The sequence below is a fragment of the Pogoniulus pusillus genome, chromosome 10, assembly GCF_015220805.1.
Source record: "Pogoniulus pusillus isolate bPogPus1 chromosome 10, bPogPus1.pri, whole genome shotgun sequence".
Lineage (NCBI taxonomy): Eukaryota > Metazoa > Chordata > Aves > Piciformes > Lybiidae > Pogoniulus > Pogoniulus pusillus.
Genome location: NC_087273.1, coordinates 3,386,485 through 3,408,538, shown reverse-complemented (window position 1 = coordinate 3,408,538; position 22,054 = coordinate 3,386,485). Strand labels below are relative to the sequence as shown.

General features: G+C 48.0%; 2 protein-coding genes across 4 annotated transcripts in view; one reads left to right on the top strand and one right to left on the bottom strand.

Annotated features, from left to right (window-relative positions):
* The window catches only part of MGAT4D (MGAT4 family member D), a 62,054-nt gene extending 40,757 nt beyond the window's left edge, over positions 1 to 21,297 (bottom strand). Inside the window, exon 1 of the mRNA XM_064149520.1 lies at positions 20,623 to 21,297. The gene's annotated coding sequence lies outside the window, so the exon portion shown is untranslated. The remainder of the gene's footprint in view (positions 1 to 20,622) is intronic.
* ELMOD2 (ELMO domain containing 2) lies at positions 1,613 to 18,338 on the top strand. 3 transcript variants are annotated; one of them, XR_010303624.1, is made up of 10 exons: positions 1,613 to 1,837; positions 2,059 to 2,206; positions 4,177 to 4,205; positions 5,500 to 5,594; positions 6,602 to 6,731; positions 8,765 to 8,898; positions 9,383 to 9,451; positions 11,406 to 11,539; positions 13,175 to 13,390; positions 13,542 to 18,338. XR_010303624.1 is itself a non-coding variant. In XM_064149518.1 (9 exons), exons 2-9 carry the CDS (start codon positions 2,062 to 2,064, stop codon positions 13,330 to 13,332), a joined length of 894 nt encoding a protein of 297 aa, XP_064005588.1. In that variant the 5' UTR covers positions 1,613 to 1,837; positions 2,059 to 2,061; the 3' UTR covers positions 13,333 to 18,338. The 3 variants fall into 3 exon arrangements, 1 of the variants encoding a protein (XP_064005588.1); XR_010303623.1 differs by having other exon boundaries at positions 13,175 to 13,722; positions 14,286 to 18,338; XM_064149518.1 differs by having other exon boundaries at positions 13,175 to 18,338.
* Positions 21,298 to 22,054: the final 757 nt, after the last annotated feature.

The following is a 22,054-nucleotide window of genomic DNA, read 5'->3' as shown; positions in this document are numbered from 1 at the left end:
TCCTCATAGGGTTTGTGTTCCAGGCCTTTGTGATGTGTCCCAGTTAGCAGGCTTTGTGCTGGTTTGCATTGCAGACCCTGCAAAGTTTAGGGGTGATTCAGAAATCAAGAACCTGCTAACACAGAATCACAGAATGTTAGGGGCTGGAAGGGACCTTCAAAGATCATCTAGTCCAGTCCCCCTGCCTATACCAGATCACACAGGAATGCATCCAAGCAGGGTTTGAGTATCTCCACAGAGAGAAACTCCACAACCCCTCTGGGCAGCCTTTTCCAGGGTTCTGTCACCCTCATGGGGTAAAAAATCCTCCTCATGTTTAAATGAAACTTCCTATACCTCAGCTTCCACCATTGCCCCTTGTCCTGCCATCGGGCATCACCAAGCAGTGCCTGGCTCCAGCCTGCTGGCACTCACCCTGCAGTTACAAACATTGATGAGGTGCTCCAAGTGCTGTGGGTACTGTCTGGAACACAACGCAGCCCTGGAAACCCACAGATACCAGTTTGGGAGTAAATGGTCTGAAAATCCTCTTTGTAGTCAAAGCTTTGAGCGACCTGTTCTAGTGGGAGGTGTCCCTGCCTGGCGGGGGGTTGGAACTGGATGATCTTTGAGGTCCCTTCCAACTTAAACCACTCTGTGATTGTCTTTCCTTTGGCTCTGTTTACTCTGCTCTCTTTTTGTGCTTTCTGCTTCAGCAGAAAGGAGACTCTAGAGTTGCCCTGGAGGGCAAGCAGTAAACTGGCTCCTACCTCAGCAGGGAGGTTGGCCTCGATGATCTCTGGAGGTGCCTTCCAACCTCTAAAGTTCTGTGATTCTGTGTGTGTGAGGTCACCTCTCACTCTGCTCCTCTGCAGGCTAAAGAGCTCCAGCTGCCTCTGGCTCTCCTTGCAATAGAGATGTTCCATTCCCTTCACCATCTTTGTGGCTCTGCACTGGACACTCTCAAGCAGTTCCATGACTCTCTTGAACTGGGGTCCCTGAACTGGACACAGTACTCCAGATGTGGCCTCACCAAGGCAGAGGACAAGGGCAGGAAAACCTCTCTCGACCTATCGGCCACACTCTGGCTGCAGTGGCAGAGGGTAAACTTTGTGACACCTGCTGCCTGCTGGCAGCTTTTTCTCTTCAGCCAGCAGGAGCACCTGGTCAGTGCAATGAAGGTAAAACCCAGCGACACCATTCTTCCTCCCACTGTCCATGCCTGGGTCCCAGAAGAGCAACCCTGGCCCAGCGTCATTCATCCTCCTTGGAAAAACTAAGGCCTTGTATATCCCAAGCGCCAAACTCGAGCACTGTGAGGAGCTAAGGCGTCAGGAGAGCAACTCTGGGTCACTCCCCAGGGCGCCATGGCAGCCACCTCGGCCCGCACCTCACAGCTCACGGCGCCGAGGCGCCTCAGCCCAGGCCGCCCGCCCCAACACGGCACAGGCGGCGCTGCGCTGCCTGCTCTCCGATCGCCCTCTGCGCCTGGCCGCCACGCACGGCACAGAGAGGCTTCTGCCGCGGGAGAGCAGCTGCACCCGCCGGCGGCCGCTTCGCCCCGGGCTCCCGCGGGGCGCCCCAGGGGAGGCAGCGCTCCTCCAGGCCAGCACGGGCAGGCAGACGCCACCGCCGGGCGCGGGAGAGGAACCGGCGCTGCCTGTGCCGCTGCGGGCTCCGAGGAGCGCGGCGCAGCCGGCCAGGGCCGCCGGGACGGGGAAGCAGCCCCCAGAGGCGCTTCCGCCCCGGATCGCTTCCAGGTCGGCGGAGGCGGCAGGCGGCTTCCGGCGGGAGCAGGCGGGGGCGGCCTAGCGCCGCCAGCTCGCCGCCGCGGTGGGCCCGGGCGCTGCCGGGGCAGGTACCCGCGACACGCGGCCCGGCCTCACAGGCGCTCAGGCTGACGGCGCCTCAGGGCCCGGGGGCGGGCGGGGGCGGTGGGGAGCGGCGCGGGTAGCTGACCCCTCCCCGGGCAGGGTGTTTCGGGCGGCGATGGCGGCGGCGGGGCGGGAAGGCTGCGCAAGGAGGGGGCTGCCGCCGCCGCCGTGCCCCTCGGGCTGACGCGGGGCTTTCCTCTCGCAGAAGATGTTGGTGCACTTCTGGGGGTTCCTGTACAGGAACTACCTCCGCTTCTGGCTGAAGTGGATCCTGAGGCTGCTGACGCGCAAATGCGAACTGCAGCGGCTCCTGGACGGCTCGGCGGCGGGGGCCCGGCGCACGCTGAGCGTAGGTAATGAGGGGACACAGACCGGGAGCGGGTTGGGGCCCTGGGGGACGCCACAGCGAGAGCGCCGGTCGGGAACCTTTACCTGGCCCCAGCGCAGCCTGCGTGCCCGGGCGGGGGTCCCCTCTTCCCGGCCGGCCCAGGGGCTGGGGACCGGAACGGCAGCGCTGGCGCTGTGCCCCATCCATAAGGCAAAGCCAATCAGCTTCATCAGCTGCAAGTCTTGTCCTGTTCTCTGAGTCTGCCACCGCTTCATACGTGGTAACCTTTCTGTTACTAGAAAAGGCAAAACAGATAGCAGGAAATATATATATATATATATATATCTAAAAGATATATCTGTATGATATATATATAGATATATTTGGTGGGAGGGATAAAAGATTATTAAATGTACAGTTTTGTTTGATGCAGAATTTTCATCTAAAAGAACTATTTAAGAAACTACTTGGCCTGGACAGGCTGCAGAGGTGGGCACAAGCCAACCTCAGGAGCTTCAACAAGACCAAGGGCAAGGTCCTGCAGCTGGGACGAGGCAATGCCAAGCACAACTGCAGGCTGGGCAGTGAGTGGCTGGAGAGCAGCCCTGAGGAGAGGGACTTGGGGGTGCTGCTGGAGGAGAAGCTCAACAGGAGCCAGCAGTGTGCACTTGCAGCCCAGAAAGCCAAGCAGAGCCTGGGCTGCAGCAGCAGAAGTGTGGCCAGCAGGGCCAGGGAGGGGATTCTGCCCCTCTGCTCTGCTGAGACCCCACCTGGAGTACTGCATCCAGCTCTGGAGCCGCTGGGACAAGAGGGCTGTGGAGATGCTGGAGAGTGTCCAGAGCAGGGCCAGGAGGATGCTCAGAGGGCTGCAGCAGCTCTGCTGTGAGCACAGACTGAAAGAGTTGGGGCTGTGCAGGCTGGAGCAGAGGAGGCTCCCAGGTGACCTTCTTGTGGCCTTCCAGGATCTGAAGGGGACCTACAAAAAATCTGGGGAGAGACTTTTGAGGCTGTGAGGGAGTGCCAGGACTGGGGAGAATGGAGCAAAGCTGGAGGTGGGGAGAGTCAGCCTGGAGGTGAGGAGGAAGTTGTTGAGCAGGAGAGTGGTGAGAGGCTGGAATGGGTTGCCCAGGGAGGTGTTTGAGGCCCCATGGCTGGAGGTGTTTGAGGCCAGGCTGGCTGAGGCTGTGGGCAGCCTGCTCTAGGGTAGGGTGTCCCTGGGCATGGCAGGGGGGTTGGAACTGGCTGATCCCTGTTGTCCCTTCCAACCCTGACTGATCCTGCAATTCTACTTAGTTGGTGCTGTTTCAGCAATAGCTTGAGGAAGTGACTTTACTTCCTTATTCTGTAGTAATAAACACAAAAAAAAGCCATTTCAAAAAATGGAAGAATATCAAGAGACTTTTTTTTTTTACCTTGACACCCTTTCAGATTTGTCTGGGTTTGTACAAGTATCATAGACTCATAGAATCAAGCAGGTTGGAAGAGACCTCCAAGCTCAGCCAGCCCAACCTAGCACCCAGCCCTGGCCAAGCAACCAGACCATGGCACTAAGTGCCCCAGCCAGGCTTGGCTTCAACACCTCCAGGCACAGAGACTCCACCACCTCCCTGGGCAGCCTATTCCAATGCCAATCACTCTCTCTGACAACAACTTCCTCCTAACATCCAGCCTAGACCTCCCCTGACACAGCTTGAGACTCTGTCCCCTTCTTCTGTTACTGGTTGTCTGGCAGAAGAGCCCAACCAAGTAACTGATGGATGTTTTATAAAACTCCTGAGTCTATTCTTAGTATTGCAGTAGAGGATTCTTTGAAAATATATATATTTAAGATTTTCAGTTACCTCATTCCTGTTGATTTAAAGGTTGAGTAATTTTCAGTTAGTTTAATGTCTAAAAGGGTTGCAGAGTGCTTAGATGCCATAAGTACACTGATTGGCCATTATTAAAACCAATTCAACTGTCACATTGACTTCTTTTTTTTTTTTGTTATTGCAGAACATTCACTGGAATCATCAAAGAATAAGGTAAGAGATTAGTACTGGAGTTTAAACTGTAACCTTTCAGAGACAGACTCCAGAAAAGAACATGCACATTTACTTTTTGAGGGTGGAGGAAAGTACAGGAGTAAAAGGCAGGAGAGAAGGGAACAGCATTTTGGGCTCTGGGTGTTAGGGTTAGTGAAAAATAACCCTGGGTCCTTTGTTTCCATCTCTCTTAAAGATTACCAGCTCTTTAGCAGCAACTCAGACAAGTCCTTGTGCTAAGCTTCTGGAGAGGGTCACTTCTCCCTGTCACAACAGTATCTTGCTGTTTTTGTAGAAACCACAAGATACAGGTAGATAATGAGGGTAAAACAATTAAATGCAGTGTGTACAATAGTGCCTTGAATTGCTGAAGTTGGCAGGTAGACAGCTGACAAGCTTGTTCCAGTTACTCTACATTACTTAGACTTAAGCTGACACTTGAAACCTGCAGATTTGTGTATCTCAAACAAGTATCTTCCTCTTTGGACATTGATGTGACTTACTCTCCCTATTTCTGGCTGATCACTGCAATGTGATGTTGAGAGAATTAGTAGCATCTTTGTTGCAGTAGAGCTGAGTGTGGCTGCATCTTTTAGCATCTCTTAAATCACAGTATTCAGTTTTAAGAGAGTTATTATCCTTTGTGCTTTACTGAAATGGAGCTGTGTCAGTGCTAGCAGGAATTGTTTTGATGCATTGGGAGCATAAGAAGTTCAGGAGGTGAAGTTAAATTGTGGAGTGATTTTAGGTGGGCTGTGTATAGTTATTATTACTGGTATTTGCCCTTTGCTGCAGAGCAGCAGTGTCTTACATGAAGTTCTTTCACCCCAGCATTGAAACCTCAACTTTGTTAGTTCACTGTCTCCTAAATCTGAAGCAGTTTTCTGACTGAAATTCTATCACCTCTGCTCCTCAGGAGTTCCATTTCTTTCAACTGGATCAGGAAAAAAAGGTCCATTTAAGCATCTGGAAGCAAATTAGAACCTAGACTAGGCAACTCTTCAGCTTTTTATCTGTTATTTATGGGACTCCTGTGTAAATGGTGCTGTTTATAAACCTGACAGTTACAAATGATGCTGTTTACAAACTTGGCAGTTAGAAATGCTGCTTTCCTGTAATAATTGCAGAGCTTTTATGTGCAGTTTGAGGTCATTTATTGTACACATGGGCAATAAATGGATTATTCTCCTTTTACAGCATGCCTCCATGACAGGTTACTTCTGAGAGACCAGAATAGAGCAGGTGACAGATTTCTGCAGTCCTCATGAAGTCTTTTACTGTGTTGACTTCTTAGGTTTTAAGGAATGCTGTACATGCTGAGGAAGCTGATGTGGAGAAGTGTGTCAAAGATGTAATGCAAGAGAAGAAAATTGAACAGAAGAACACAGAGTACGTTTGGAACCCCAACACAAGTCCTTTCTGGTAGACAGTTCTGTCTCCTTGGCACATTCTTGCAGTTGCTTAATCTGATGAAATATTTTGGCTGTTCAGCACAAATTTTGGGGATGAAATTAGAAAGTTGTGTCCTGTCAGTTCTAGAAAATCAATTGCTGCTGCTCCTTATTCCTCAGTAAGATAATTCATGCCTAGGTTCGTTACATGAACTATGTAACTGCTTAGATATATTAGAGAGAGTACAATAACATCTGATGAATGCTTGCATTCATCTGCATGATTCTGAATGATTGAAAGGAAAGCTTGAGACTAGTCAAAATGTTAAAGAAGCTATTTTTAACACTGTGTCCCTTTAAGATGTACAAGTTTTGGGGTATGGATCAAGCTACAGGGGTCAGGATGATTAATGAAGTTTTAGTCTGTCTTCACAGATTTTAGCCAAGTTGGGTTTTAATTCCCTAACTGAAGTGAGTGGAGCCTGACTGTGCAGCACTGAATTGAATAGAGGGAGGGGGGGGGTTGGTAGATATAAAATCCATATAGCTGTATACTCCTCAGGTCAGGAGGGACAGGGACCTGCTTGAAAGAGTCCTGTACAGAGCCACAAAGATGATTGAGGGAGTGGAACATGTCCCTGATGAGGAAAGGCTGAGGGAGATGGGCCTCTTTTCACTGGGAGGGTGAGAGAACACTGCAGCAGGCTGCCCAGAGAGGTTGTGGAGTCTCCTTCAGGGGAGACATTCAAAACCTGCCTGAATGCTTTCCTGTGTGACCTGTTCTAGGTGGTCCTGCAGGGATGTTGGACTAGATCATCTTTCAGGGTCCCTTCCAACCCCTTACATTGTGTGTTTAACCAATGTGCTGTACTCTGAAAGACAGAATAAAGCACTTCTTCATTCTAGAGCTTACACTACATTAAGACAAGAACAGTCTTCTCTGGTAGCTCTAGCAAGAACTTACAGCTAACTACACCTCTGTAATAACTTCTGTTGTTCTTTCAGGTTTAAGACAAACCTGCATATGTCCTTACTGCAGATATCAGGGTACAGGAAGCTTTATTTGAACGTGGAAAATCTGAGGAAGGTCCCATACGATTCGGATAACAGAGACCACGAGGAACAGTTAATTCAGGTGAAAATAATCTTTGGAGTGCAAGAGCTATTTGTTTCTTTCCAAGCCAAACAGCATGATTAGACTGGATTTATTGGTAGTAGTCTTACCAGCTACATTATTTAAAGCTTTTTTGACCTTGTGAGCTGCTGAGCCATTGGAGAAGAGAGTGGTGGTGAATGGTGCCACATCCAGTTGGCAGCTGTCACTAGTGGTGTGCTCCAGGGATCAGTGCTGGGCACAGTCCTAGTCATTATCTTTATTGATGATCTGGACCAGGGAATTAAGTCCAGCATCAGTAAGTTTGCAGGTGACACCAAGCTAGGAGCAGATATGGATCTGTTGGAGGGTAGGAGAGCCCTGCAGAGGGACCTGTCCAGGCTGGATGGGTGGGCAGAGGTCAGTGGGATGAGATTGAACAAGGCTAAGTGCAGGGTTCTGCACTTTGGCCACAACAACCCCAAGCAGCACTACAGGCTGGGGACAGAGTGGCTGAGAGCATCCAGGCAGAGAGGGAGCTGGGGGTGCTGGTGGAGAGTAGCTGAAGATGAGGCAGCAGTGTGCCCAGGTGGGCAGCAGAGCCAATGGCATCCTGGGCTGGCTCAGGAAGAGTGTGGCCAGCAGGACAAGGGAGGTTATTGTGCCCCTGTGCTCAGCACTGCTCAAGCCACACCTTGAGTCCAGTTCTGGGCTCCTCAATTGAAGAGAGATGTTGAGGTGCTGGAAGGTGTCCACAGGAGGGCGCCAAAGCTGGTGAGGGGCCTGGAGCACAGCCCTGTGAGGAGAGGCTGAGGGAGCTGGGGGTGTGCAGCCTGCAGCAGAGGAGGCTCAGGGCAGAGCTCATTGCTGCCTGCAGCTGCCTGAAGGGAGGCTGTAGCCAGGTGGGGTTGGGCTCTTCTGCCAGGCAAGCAGCAACAGAAGAAGGGGACACAGTCTCAAGCTGTGGCAGGGGAAGTATAGGCTGGATGTTGGGAGGAAGTTGTTGTCAGAGAGAGTGATTGGCATTGGAATGGGCTGCCCAGGGAGGTGGTGGAGTCGCCATCCCTGGAGGTGTTGAAGCAAAGCCTGGATGATAGGTTGGACTGGATTGATCTTGGTGATCTCTTCAACCTGGTTGATTCTATGATTTTATGAGGCACTTAGTGCCATGGTCTGGTTGATTGGCTAGGGCTGGGTGCTAGGCTGGACTGGATGAGCTTCAAGGTCTCTTCCAGCCTGGTTGATTTTATGAATGGATGAGCTCAGAGGTCTGTTCTAAATGGTTGATTCTATGCTTCTAAGTACTACATTGAAATACATCAGCAAAGCAAACCAAATTAGTGAGTTAGAGTTACTTAAGCTGGGATTACTTTCTGTGAAATCAGACACAACAAGGTGTAAACAGCAAAGTAATTTGCCACAGGGCACTGAAAGATCTTCTCTGAAAAGATATTTACCCTTATGCATGTTTAGCTTTGCAAACCAGGCATTACTAAATAAACAAACATTGACTGGGATGCACTAATGAGAAGAGCACCCATATCAAAAAGGGGAGTCTAGTGCTGAGAGATAAAAACTATCAGTAATGTACTTCTGGTAACAAACAGAAGAGCAAACCAATAGGATAATACTGCTTGAGACTTTTATCAGATAGCTTCTGCTGTGCAAATCTATTGGCATGTAAATGTCATAATTATCTCATCTCAGCTTGCTAAGTCCCAACACTGCCACATTAAGTGAGCAGTCACTGAGAATTTGTCGCAGTTTGTAGCTCTGCTATCAGAAAATGATGCATCAATGAAAGTGAAATGAGTCTTTGTTCCTTCAGTGTTGATACAGGCTTTGTCTGTGAGGGGAAGCTATCCCATTTAATGTTTAATTGTAATCATTTCCCTTATTGCTGCAATGAGCCATTGTGCTGGGACTTCAGGTTGCTGCTAAGAGGAAGATCAGCCTGCAGACTGTCTCACTGTTCCACGGGGCATGGTTTCTGGAGTGCCAGCAGCAAATGTTCTCATGTATGTGACTTGGAATACTTTAGCAGCTGTGCCTAACCTGGAAGCATATTTGTGCAGCTTTGGAATTTGCTGATGCCTCATGAGAATCTGAAGGCCAGAATCTCCAAGCAGTGGTGTGACATTGGCTTCCAAGGTGACGATCCCAAAACAGACTTCAGAGGAATGGGCCTGCTGGGATTAGTGAATCTAGTGTAAGTGAAAAGAAGCCTTTGGGTTCTGTTGTAACTGATGTTCAGTGTCTCTGTGTTCTCTCTGGGTAGTGCTGCCTCTGATCAAGACTGGATAGGAGTAGAGATGTGGAAAATGCTCTTGTTACTGTGCTAAGTCAACTCTTATAGCAGCTGCACACCAGCAAACACATGGCTAGGTAGAGACCACCAAAAGCAAGGGGAGGAACAGGAAGTTGCCCAAAACACCTTATTTGTTTGCTGTCATAAAATAGATTTGATAGGTCAAGACTTAAAGTGACTTGGCAAAAGCTTTTCAGATTGCTGAATTAATTACTGCCATGAAAAATAAACCAACTCTGCTTAACTTTCCTAAGTTCATTTGTGGCCTCACCTGCCTGTAGAACAGAGGCCAGCTTTAAAGCTGCCCATTTTGATGCTGAACACATTCATCTATTGTTATGTGAGCTTAAAAAGCACTCATGGAAGATGTGTTTTACACTGGCAGGTATTTCAGTAAGCATTACACCGACGAAGCTCGGCAGATCCTTTCCCGTTCCAACCACCCAAAGCTGGGGTAAGTCACTCACTATAGGACATTTTCCTCCTTCTTGTGTCTAAGAGCTCATGTGAAGATTGCCAACTCTGTGTCCTGAATATAAAGAAGAAAATACAGATTTTTTTTCCCCACTAAAGGATGAAAATAAGTGCCTTGGTAGAAAGCAGTGAGAAACCAAACACAGAAAGCTCTTTTGGGGGGGATCTATGTGCAGCTTTTTTATTGCCAGAGTATTTGCTGAGAGTAAAATGTTGCAAAGTGCTGCCTTTGGTTAACACAGTGAACATCTTTAACATCACAGCTAGATTTATTTAGAGTTAGCTTAGATTTACAGTCACTTATCTTTTGCCTTGATGCTAATCCTGTGTTGGGATAGTATCAGTTACCTCTCTTAAGGTCCTGATTTCTGCTAGGTGTTCTGTACTAAGTGCAAGTAGATGTTTTGTTGTCATTCAGCTTTAACTTTGCTTAAAAAGCTTTGTATATTAAAACACTGAACTCATTTTGCAGGGCAATATGCTCTAAAACTAGCCAGATACAGAGGAAAGTTGGTAAACCTGATCTAGTCTCCAGTTAACTAATCACCTACCAAGTGTGGGAGGCTTACATGATTTCAGTTGTGAGTAATATAATATTGTGCAACTAGATAATGGGGGTGCTGGTAGAGAGTAGCTGAAGATGAGGCAGCAGAGTGCCCAGGTGGGCAGCAGAGCCAATGGCATCCTGGGCTGGCTCAGGAGCAGTGTGGGCAGCAGGACAAGGGAGGTTCTTGTGCCCCTCTGCTCAGCACTGCTCAGGCCACCCCATGAGTGCTGTATCCAGTTCTGGGCTCCTCAATTGAAGAGAGATGTTGAGGTGCTGGAAGGTGTCCACAGGAGGGCGCCAAAGCTGGTGAGGGGCCTGGAGCACAGCCCGGTGAGGAGAGGCTGAGGGAGCTGGGGGTGTGCAGCCTGCAGCAGAGGAGGCTCAGGGCAGAGCTCATTGCTGTCTGCAACTCCCTGAAGGGAGGCTGTAGCCAGGTGGGGTTGGGTTCTGCTGCCAGGCAAGCAGCAGCAGCAGGAGGGGACACAGTCTGCAGTTGTGTCCGAGGAGGTCTAGGCTGGATGTTAGGAGGAAGTTGTTGTCAGAGAGAATGATTGGTATTGGAATGGGCTGCCCAGGGAGGTGGTGGAGTTGCTGTGCCTGGAGATGTTCAAGGAAAGCCTGGATGAGGCACTTAGTACCATGGTCTGGTTGATTGGCTAGGGCTGGGTGCTAGGTTGGACTGGATGAGCTTGGAGGTCTCTTCCAACCTGGCTGATTATATGAAATACCTACCTCTTTGATAGAAATAATCCCTTTTTTACTCCCTTCCTTCAGAAACACTCATTTAAAAGGTCCTTTAAGAAGTTCTGCTGTGGTCCTTCCTATGCCATACAATAGGAACCCAGAGTTTTTTCAGCTCCAGGATGATGCTAAGGTGGCCCTTCCATTTATACTGTAGCAATGTTTCTGATGTCCAGTTTTTAACACTGCATCAGACTTAATGATATATGAGCAAATTGAGGTTAAAGGCCTAACCATTACTGCCTGACAGAGGTTACTACCCACACTATTGCTTAGAAACCAAAGCTTTTAGAATCACAGAATCAACCAGGTTGGAAGAGTCCTCCAAGCTCCTCCAGCCCAACCTAGCACCCAGCCCTATCCAGTCAACCAGACCATGGCATCAAGTGCCTCATCCAGGCTTTTCTTGAACACCTTCAGGGACAGTGACTCCACCACCTCCCTGGGCAGCCCATTTTAAACTAACTTTTTTCCTGGTTGCCTGTACCAAGGATTGGAAGGAGTGGTCTGTAGGCTGCAGCCAGATTGTCAACAAGCTGGGTAAGATAAAAATGGCTCTTAAAGTTATCCTAATGCAGAGTTTCAGGGAAGCTTTCAAGTTCTTCAGTCCAAAAGGTAAAAACATGACCTACACTTGGTGTTGCAGATATTCTTATGCAATAGTTGGGATCAATCTAACAGAAATGGCCTACAGCTTACTTAAGGATGGTGCTTTGAAGTCTCATCTGTACAACATGGTGTCTGGATTGCCACAGATGGAGCACTTCCATCAGTTTTACTGTAAGTATCTGGAGCTGCTTTAGTACAGGCTGCCAGGGTGGGTATGGGGCAACAACCCAGAGGTTAGGGGTTTTGGAGTCTGCTCTTGTTAGCCAGAGCAAGCTCTTTATTTGTTGGGGCTCATCAGCCTGGAGAGGAGAAGGTTTCAAGGAGGCATTGTAGTAGCCTTCCAGTATCTAAAGGAGACCTACAGGAGAGCTGGGGAGGGACTATTTACAAGGTCTTGTAATGACAGGATGAGGAGTAATGGGTTTAAACTGGAAGAGAGGGAGGTTAGGAAGTTCTTTACAGTGAGGTTGGTGTAATACTGGCACAGGTTGCCCAGGGAGGTTGTGGAGCACAGAATCACAGAATGTGATCAAAGATGACATCCTAGTGAGCAAGTTCATGAAGTGTTGGATGGAAGAGCAGGCAGTGAAGTGGGTGAGGAACTGGTTTCAAGATAAGAGTTCAAAGAGTCACGATCAATGGTGCCAAGTCCAGCTGGATAGCTGTAACCAGTGGAGTCCCCCAAGGATCAGTGCTGGGTCCAGTCCTATTCAACATCTTCATCAATGACATTGATGAGGGGACAGACAGACAGAGTCTGCTCAGCAGGTTTGCTGATGACACCAAGCTGGGAGGCTTGGCTGATCCAGCTGAAGGCTGTGCAACCATCCAGAGAGACTTGGACAGACAGAGCTGGGCACAGAGGGACCAAGTGAGGTTCAACAAGGACAAGTGCAGAGTCCTGCACCTGGGGACGAATAATGAACTGCACCAGTACAGGCTGGGAGGTGACTGCTGGAGAGCAGCCCTGTGGAGAGGGACCTGGGAGTGCTGGTGGATACCAAGTTAGCCATGGCACAGCAATGTGCCCTTGTGGCCAAGAAGGCTAAGGGGATCCTGGGGGGCATTAGGAAGAGTGTGTCCAGCAGATCAAGGGAGGTTCTTCTCCCCCTCTACTCTGCCCTGCTGAGACCCCATCTTGAGTACTGCCTTCAGTTTTGGGCTCCCCAGTTGAAGAGAGACAGGGATCTGCTGGAGAGGGTGCAGTGGAGGGCTACAAGGATGATGAGGGGACTGGAGCATGAGAAGAGAAGACTTAGAGGGGATTTAATAAATGTTTATAAATATCTGAGGGCTGGGGGTGAGGAGCAGGGGGACAGGCTCTGCTCACTGCTCCCTGGGATAGGACAAGGAGCAATGGGTGTAAGTTGCAGCACAGAAGCTTCTATCTCAACACAAGGGGGAACTTCTTTACTGTAAGGGTCCCAGAGCACTGGCACAGGCTCCTCAGAGAGGTTGTGGAGCCTCCTCTGGAGACTTTCAAGGCCTATCTAGATGTGTTCCTCTGTGATCTGTGTTAGGTAGCATTGTCCTGCTTTGGCAGGGGGGTTATGATCTCCATGGGTCCCTTCCAACCCCTAACATCCTGTAAACCTGTGAAATTTGTGTAGCTTTCTACATATTACAGGCTGATGTGTGACACCCTTTCAGATCTGTTCATTGTCACAGAGTCCAAGAGCTTGCTGTGAGCAGGATGAGAGAGTCTCTCTTTTCAGGGGCTCTATTTCTAGGTCTAGCTAGATCAAGGCAGAAAATTGTGGAGGTTTTTTTTTGCAAGAAGAGTCTTGTGGTTTATTTCCTTTACAGGTTACCTGGTTTATGAGTTTGACAAGTTCTGGTTTGAAGAAGAACCAGAAAGCATTATGCACTTCAACCACTACAGGGAGAAATTCCATGAGAAAATTAAGAGCCTTCTCCTGGATTACAGTGTGATGCTAACCTTACAAAACACAAAGAAACCTTAGCTGCTCTGCAAGCCTGGGAGGTTCTGCATCAACATCAAAAAAGGAATTACTCATTGGGGTGAGCATTTTGCAGGTTTCACCAAAAACTGGATTAAACAAGAGAAACTTTGGGGGTTTTGGGAGGGTTTTTTTTGTTGTTTTTGCATTAGAAAAAGATTATCAATCAAAATTCAGCTCTGAAAGCTTGGACAATCAACCTCTGTTTACAGGTCTTTATATGCTATTCTCCAAAGGACAGCTATTTTTTTTTTAACTAGTAAAAAAAAGAAATCAAAAGACCAAACCCAACCAACAAACCAACCCAAACCCCAACCTATCCATCTCAAGAGCCTCTGGATCACTTGTTCTCACAATTCCTTTTATACTTCTGGCTGCAGAAACACCAAGCAGGTATTTATGCCTCATGATGTTTTTCTATTTGACTGTTGATTTGTCTTCTAAAACACTTCTTTTAGTTGAGATTTCTGTGGTTTTAGGCTTTTTGTGTTCTTGTTGTACATGTAGTCAGTTGTTCACCTGATGTTAGATTTCTCTGGTTAAGCAGAGGGGGGTGTGTGTGTGAAGGGGTTGTGTTAGTTGCTCATGATTATGGAGAAGAGGCTTAATCCATCCACATACTGACACACTTACTAGAAATTACTTCTAGGTAGGGAAGGGTTTTTTAATCTGTGGTTTTGTACCAGCAAATTCTTAGGTCTAGAAGAAGCTTAACTCTGCAAGCCAGCAGAAAGAATCACAAATCATCAGTGTAAGGATCAGATCCTCAGCCTGAAGCTACTTCTGAGCATGTTCCTGCTGTACAAAGCTTAAATTCTTTCTAGTCTGACTTCAGCTGCTTGACTTTGTTGTCAGCCTTTTCTTTCAGCAGCTCAATGGTGTATTCTCAGTGGGAAGTACAAGAGACTTAGTTTAGCCCTTTTATAAAGTTGACTCATGCAAATCTTTTCTTGCAGCTGCAGTCCCTAGTTTGTGAAAACAAAAGCCTCAGAGAGGTATTTTCCATGGAAGGGATGCAACTGTGACACATTCCTGAATCTTGGCATCCTCAGACAATCCAGTCCATGTGACTTCATTTCTAGATTGTGACTAACCAGTGCTTAAAAGCATCTTTAAAAGAGGTTTGGTATGACTATCACTTCCTTTTCTAAAGCCTGCAATTCAAGAAGTGCCTTCTGCTTTGTTCAATCAGTGGTTTATTTTGTTGCTGTAACCAGATCCTAGCCTTAGAAGCTTGAGGTGTTTGGGAAAGCCTCTTTCAGTAAGTACCTATGTAGCACAATATTTGTATGCCAGTAGAAGCTTTCATGCCTTTTGTTATTTTGGAACCATCTCAGGTAAATTAGTTAACTTCTAGTCAGTGACTAAGCATTAAGAGGTTCCTCAAGGATACAAATACTCAACTCAAGAAGAAATGACAAACCCCTTTTGGTAATGAGTGATGTTACACTACATAAGTATTAAATGAGCTCTTATATGGAACACTACAGCTTCTCCTTAGAGAGAAGCAAACCCCAACTGGACATAGCCCTAAGCAAGTGACCCTGCTTTGGGCAGGATGATCTCCAGAGGTGATTTCTCTCTCTGTACAACTAGTGACTTCTTGCACTTGCATCCACCCTATTGCTCTTGATCCCTTCAATATGGGTGAGCTCTTATTTGTGGGTAGGCTCCTGATCAGGGTAGACAGTGTATGTGTAGGAGGTAACACAGTTCTGTTTTCTGTTTGTGATAGCTTAGGTATAGAGAAACAGTTCAAGTGTAACACTTGCAGGGTGGAGAAAGTTATCTCATCTGTGCTGTGTTTTATGTAGTCTACTAGGAAAGAAAAAGTAATGTTTAGATGCTCCTAGAGAGAGTGTTTATGGTTATGCCATGGCTTCTGAACTGACTCAAACCTGCCTACTGCTTGGGCTGCTCCCAGGTACCTGAGTCCTGCAATTCTCACCACTAAAAAAGCTGAGATCCTGTGGAGAGCATTCTGGGATTCAGGTCCTGTGCTAGAGCTTTGTTTCTCTGGCTCTCAGACACTGAACATTCCCCCTCCAAGAGCTGAGGAAGGCAGTGGAAAGCAGACTGGCCAGTGCTGAGAGGTTAGTTGTCTGTCACTTTCCTGCCCCAGCTTCTGTCATGTTTGCCTCTGTTCATTTTGCTCTTAGATCTGCAACATGGTTCTGCATCTGCAGTGTCAGAAGTGACCTCAGTACCTTTAGCAGCACAAAGAAAGGAGATTCCCATTGTTTATTTTCATTTACTGCTTGCCAACGAGTAACAAAACTGCTTGAGCCATCTCTCTAAATACTCCCCTGGGATAGAGTCTGCAACCTTTGGGGTTTTTGACAACAGCTGCAGAAATGATCTACACTTTTTTTCTGGCCTTGAAACTTTCACTTGGCTCCTTGATCACTAAGAGACATTTAGCTTCTGCTGAGGCTTTTAAAGCCCAGGGTTTCCTGTCACACACCTAAGTCACCTTAGTGTGGAACACAGAGTGAGTCTGAGGCTTCTGTTGAGTATTTAAAGCCCAGGGTTTCCTATCACACACCTAAGTCACCTTAGTGTGGAACACAGAGTGAAGCTGAAGCTTCTGTTGAGGCTTTTAAAGCCCAGGGTTTCCTATCACACACCTAAGACACTTCAGTGTAGAACACAGAGTGGGTCTGAAGCCAGATGCATCTTCCTTAGCTTTTTTATTGCTGTTTAATATAGAAGTGTGAGCTGGTAGTAAGCTGTGACAGAGCAAAGGAAATTCCCCCCACCCCCCATCAGATGCTACTTGAGAGTGCATTAGCTTGCATGTAGTAATTAAGGTTTCTGTGTGTTAGGCTTCACTACACCTTCCCAGTGAACAGTTAGCATTTGCATGTGGTTTTGTATGACCCAGGTAGCCCAGTCCCTCTGTCTGGGAGTCACTCACTGCATGTAGACCAGTAGTGGGTGTCCCCATTTTGCACCAGAGGCAGGCTAAGTGTGTTATGGTGGTAGCTAGGTCAAGTTGTGTTCAGGGAAGAACAATGTTTTACTAGGCAGTGGTACTTCATACTAACTCCTTTGCAGAATGACAGTCCTAAGGTTCTGGAAGATTCCAGCTGGAGGTAGACCACCTTGCTGCAAGCTGATCCAACCTCTTCAGTATCAGAATTTAGTGCTTGCTGTTCATTCTGAAGAGTTTTAACACCTTGGTAAATGGTTATGTATGAACTGTCACGTCTTATAGTATGTCTTGTTTTAACTGGGACTCACAGGTACTGTTTGCTTTCTAACTTGCTGCCTCTTTAAAGCATTCACTCTGTGAAAAGCTTTTATGCAATAGTCAGTTTAGATTAAATAACCTAAACCTGAGTCAAGGTGGTCCTTGAAATTTGGGTGGTGTTCATGTAGCAACTGTTTAACAAACTACCTCCACAAGTTGTTCAGTAGGTGCTTGGAGCATGCAGCCACTCTGAGAACAAAATTAACTGCAGGAGACATTTAACATACTAATAAAATGTAGTCCTGCAATGAATAAGGGATAAGTAAACCTCGACAGGCTGAGGGAGCTGGGGTGGTTCAGCCTGGAGAAGGCTCCAGGGAGACCTTACAGCAGCCTTCCAGTACCTGAAGGGAGCATATAAGAAGGCTGTTGACAAAGACTTGCAGTGATAGGAGGAAGAGCAATGGTTTGACATTAGAGAAGGTTTAGATTGGATAAGAAGAACAAAGCTCTGCACCATGAGGGTGCTGGCACCAGTGTTCCCAGGAATCTAATTGAGGCCCCATCCCTGGAGATATTTAAGGTGAGGACAACCTGATCTAGTGGAGGATGTTGCTGCTGACTGCAAGGGGTGAGACTTGGATGACCTTTGGAGGTCCCTTCCAACTCAACCCATTCTGACTCTAAACACATTGCTTCACAAGTCTCCAAATTGACTGGAAAGTGATTTGAGGGGAGGAATAACAAACTGCACCAGTCCAGGCTGGGAGGTGATCTGCTAGAGAACAGTCCTGTGGAGAGGGACCTGGGGGTCCTGGTGGATGCCAAGTTAGCCATGGCACAGCAATGTGCCCTTGTGGCCAAGAAGGCCAAGGGGATCCTGGGGTGTATTAGGAGGAGTGTGTCAGCAGATCAAGGGAGGTTCTCCTCCCCCTCTACTCTGCCCTGCTAAGACCTCATCTTGAACACTGTTTCAGTTTGGGGCTCCCCAGTTGAAGAGGGACAGGGATCTGCTGGAGAGGGTCCAGTGGAGGGCTACAAGGATGATAGGGGACTGGAGGGCATGGCTGATGAGGAGAGACTGAGGGACCTGGGGCTGCTTAGTCTGGATAAAAGAAGACTGAGAGGGGACTTGATAAATGTTTATAAGTACCTGAAGGCTGCCAGGATTGGGGGACAGGCTCTGCTCTTTGCTCCCTGGGATAGGACAAGGAGCAATGGGTGTAAGTTGCAGCAAAAGAGGTTCTGCCTCAACACAAGGGGGAACTTCTTTACTGTAACAGATCACATTGGGTGATTCTGTGCTCCACAGCTTCCCTGGAGGTGTTCAAGGCCAGCCTGGATGAGGCCTTGAGCAACCTGTTCTAGTGGGAGGTGAGTTGGAACTGGCTGAGCTTTGAAGTCCTTTCCAACCTAAACCATTCTACGGTTGTGGTGCTGGAAACGTTTGTATGTAGTGAGGTGGGAACTGAGCTGTCAGCATTCTTTGACAACACTGCTAGTGACTGCCTGGCAAAACATACCCTGCTGTTCCTTTCTGTCATCCTTGCTTTGTGTTGCTGTAGTACAGTGGTGATCAATCTTTGGGCTGATGTTCCTTGTGCCAGTCTCTGTGTTGTCTTTCTCTAGGGAAGAGGGAACAAAGCCCACGCAGCACAGCTCGGTGGGCAGTTTCTTCTGATCACACTGTGCACAGATAGCTGCCTACTAATAGATGCTTCTGTTTACCACAGTATAAAAGCAATAATGTAAAGTGTGCTGTCTGTGTAATAGGAAGGGATGATTACAGTGGTAGCAAATAAAAGTTATCCCAAATTGCTGTCTGCAGTAGTTTTGTTGTAACCTGCCACAAACTGCCACCAGATCCAGTGAGCCAAAAGCAACCTGTGGTTCTCAGCTCCTGCACTGTGCTACAAGAGGAAGTTTTTACCCTGACATCTAGTTTGAATTTGCTTGGGGTCAGGTTTGTACACACCACCTTTCTTTCTTGGTGCTCTAAGTATCCAGATGCAATTCTAATTCTCTGCCACACCTACTCTTCAGACACCCAGTCACCACAGTTTCAAAATGCTGCTGCACTGAAGATTGGTGTTGAAGACCCTGTGACAGGAGGGCTCCAGAAGCTTGGAAAACACCCAGCTGAGGAACCAGCTCCAGCTGCACAGCTTTCCAATCACAAGTACCATCATAGAATGGTTTAGGGTAGAAGGGACCTCAAAGATCAGACAGTTCCAACCCCCTGCCACAGGCAGAGACACCTCCCACTAGAACAGGTTGCTCAAGGCCTCATCCAACCTGGCCTTAAACACCTCCAGGGAGGGAGAAGCCACAACCTCCCTGGGCAACCTGTGCCAGTGTCTCACCACCCTCACTGCAAAGAACCCTTTCCTAACATCCAGTTTGAATCTCCCCTCTGCCAGTTTAAACCCATTCCTCCTCATTCTGTCATTACAAGACCTTGTCAGTAGTCCCTCCCCAGCCTTCCTGTAGTCCCTTTCAGATACTGGAAGGCCACTCCAAGGTCTCTTCATAGCCTTCTCCAGGCTGAAGAGCCCTAACTGTTGTAGCCTGTCCTCATAGCAGAGCTGCTGCAGCCCTCTGAGCATTCTTTTGGCCCTCCTCTGGACTCAATCCAACACTTCCACGTCTTTCTTGTGTTGGGGCTCCAGAACTGCACAGAAGACTCCAGGTGGGGTGTGAGGAGAGCAGAGGCAAGGGGCAGAATCCCCTCCCTTGCCCTGCTGCCCACACTGCTCTTGCTGCAGCCCAGCACAGGGTTGTGTCTGGGCTGCACTCACACTGCAGGCTCCTCTTGAGCTTTTCATCAGCCCAGACCCCCAGGGCCTTTTCCTCAGGGCTGCTCTCAGCCATTCCCCACCCAGCCTGGAGCTGTGCTTGGGATTGCTCCCACTCAGGTACTTTAATACAAAAGCTATTCCCTTAGATTCCTACAGCCCTCTTGGATACCACACGAGTCTCTCCCATCTTAACTTCCAGCACAACACCTGACTGAGGATATCTGCTGTAAGAGAAGCTCCAAGCATCATTGTTAGAGCCCCCAGGGTGCTTGTTACAACAGCTCTGACACCAGATTTTCAGTAGCTTTACCAGGTCCCATCATGAGCTTTCTGTGCTTTCCCAAGGCTCAGACCTTTACAAGGGTTAAACAACCACCAGCTCCAATGCTGAGCATTCAGAAGCTGTGAAATGCTACACCAAAGGCCACTTGTTCAGTGCCACTTAACTTTCAGATGCTAGCAGCACCTGAATTAGAATCATAGAATCAAGCAGGTTGGAAGAGCTCATCCAGCCCAACCTAGCACCCAGCCCTGGCCAATCAACCAGACCATGGCACGAAGTGCCCCAGCCAGGCTTGGCTTTGACACCTCCAGGGATGCCAACTCCACCACCTCCCTGGGCAGCCCATTCCAATGCCAATCACTCTCTCTGCCAACAACTTCCTCCTAACATCCAGCCTAGGCCTCCCCTGCCACAACTTGAGACTGTGTCCCCTTGAAAGGCAGACTGGAAGAACACTTGAGAAGAATGTTGCTTTAGGGCTCTGGTTTATTTTAATGGAGGAAGCTCCACAGAGCAGTCTCCCACATCTCCATTCTCTGCTGTCTCCCTGTCACCATCAGCCTCCTACCAAGCCAGAAAAACAACACAGGTCAGCATCCAGCCACAAATCTCACCTCTGAAGAGGAAAAATATAGAACCATAGAACTGTTACGATTGGAGACCTTTGAGGTCATCAAATCCAACCACTCACTTAAAGCTCACAATCTACCACTGCTGCTGAGCCACTGCCACTATGCCATGTCTCTCAGCACTGTATCCTTCAGCACCACATCCATGCACTTTAAGCACCTCCAGGGATGGTGACTCCACCACCTCCCTGGGCAGCCTTCTGTGGCAAGAAGCTTTTCCTAATAACCAACCTGAACCTCTCTTCCTTAGCTGTGAGACTAACAGACCTGACTAAAGGTTACCAAACTCTTAGCTGAAAGCAAGCAGGACACAGGCACGTCTAAAACCCTGCCAACCAGTGCTGTACACTTACACACACAGGAAAGGTTGATTTAAAAGTATTCACTTACCTTTCCTCCAAGGTTTCACACCGCTGCATGCTGCTCAGTGAAGTCCTCTGCAGCTTTCCTCTCACCAGCTCCCATCTCCCTCCTGAAGAAGCAGGACACAGCAGATCTTGCCCTCAAACAGGCAACTGCCAGGTGGCCGTTTGGTGTGGCCCTAACCCAGGTGAGCAGCCTTATCCAAAAGATGTGGAGGAAACATAGCTCACCTGGCTGCTGCCCACAGCAAAGCCATTCTTAGAGGTGGCTCACACCGAGGAGCTTTGTTGCTGTGCTCAGGAAGGGGAGGAAGGCTACTGGAGCAAAACAAGAAGTTGGCCTTGTGAAATGGTTCCTGTTAGCCCAGAGCCCCTACACCTAGATACCTCTGACAAAGGTTGTAACAGCAAAATCCTCTTGTTAAGACTGTAACAGCAAACCGAGTTTCTTCACAACGTGGGAGCTCCCTTGCCCTGGGGCAGGGTGTGGAGTAAAGCAGGCAAACCCTTTTGGTGCTGAAGAAATTATCTTCACCTGTGGTCTCTCTCTCTTTCTAGGGGGCCTGTGTAAGATTGCTGAGAGGCTTACACTTCCTTTAGCACGACTAATACCTACAAGAGAAGTATTTTAGGCATCTGCAGTCTTCGAGAAGTTAATAGCCCACTGAATGATGTTATGCCTCAGTGCTGAAGACCACTGTAATAACCAATTCAGCTGCCAGGCATGCCCATAAAGCACCCTGCTCAGCCCTGGCATCTTAAGTTAAAGTCATGCTTGCCAAAACAGCTTCAAATGAGCATCATTATTTGATACACATGTAAACCACTCCACCTACTCTCACCTGCAGAAAGGCTGTAGTGCATCTGCATGCTGCTAGCTGCAGCCTGTGTGTGGTTAAATTCTAAGGGAGAGACCTCCCAACAACAGGAGAAAACGAAGATACAAATGTTTTTACTGTTCTGAACCCTGGTGCTGAAGATGCTGTGTAAGAAAACATCAGCAGCTACTTTTCCCTCTAGCATGACTTTAATAGTTAAAACCCAAACCTGTGCAGAGTGTACTTTATTTGTTCACATTACCTAGTTGTGGTTCAAAACCCCACTTCATCTGACAGTTTAAAACAAAAAGAACCAAAACAAAGCTTCTGCTAAAAAACCAAAATGAAATTAAATATATATCTATCTGCAAGTTACAGAGATGCAAGAAACAAACCAAACCAGATCAACCAAAATCAACAACGCTCCAACAGAAAACGTTCTCCAAACGAACAGCAAAATAAAGATTAGGCAGGCAGGCTCAGTCCTCAACCAAACGAGTAGGGATTCAAACACAAAAAGAAGTGAAACTTCACACCCCCCCCCCAAAAAAAAATGCTGACTGAGCTGGATAAAAGTAAAGATTCAAAGTGCAGGTGCTCCAGTTCTCAGGTTTCACACATTGCTCGGTAGGTTGATACAGG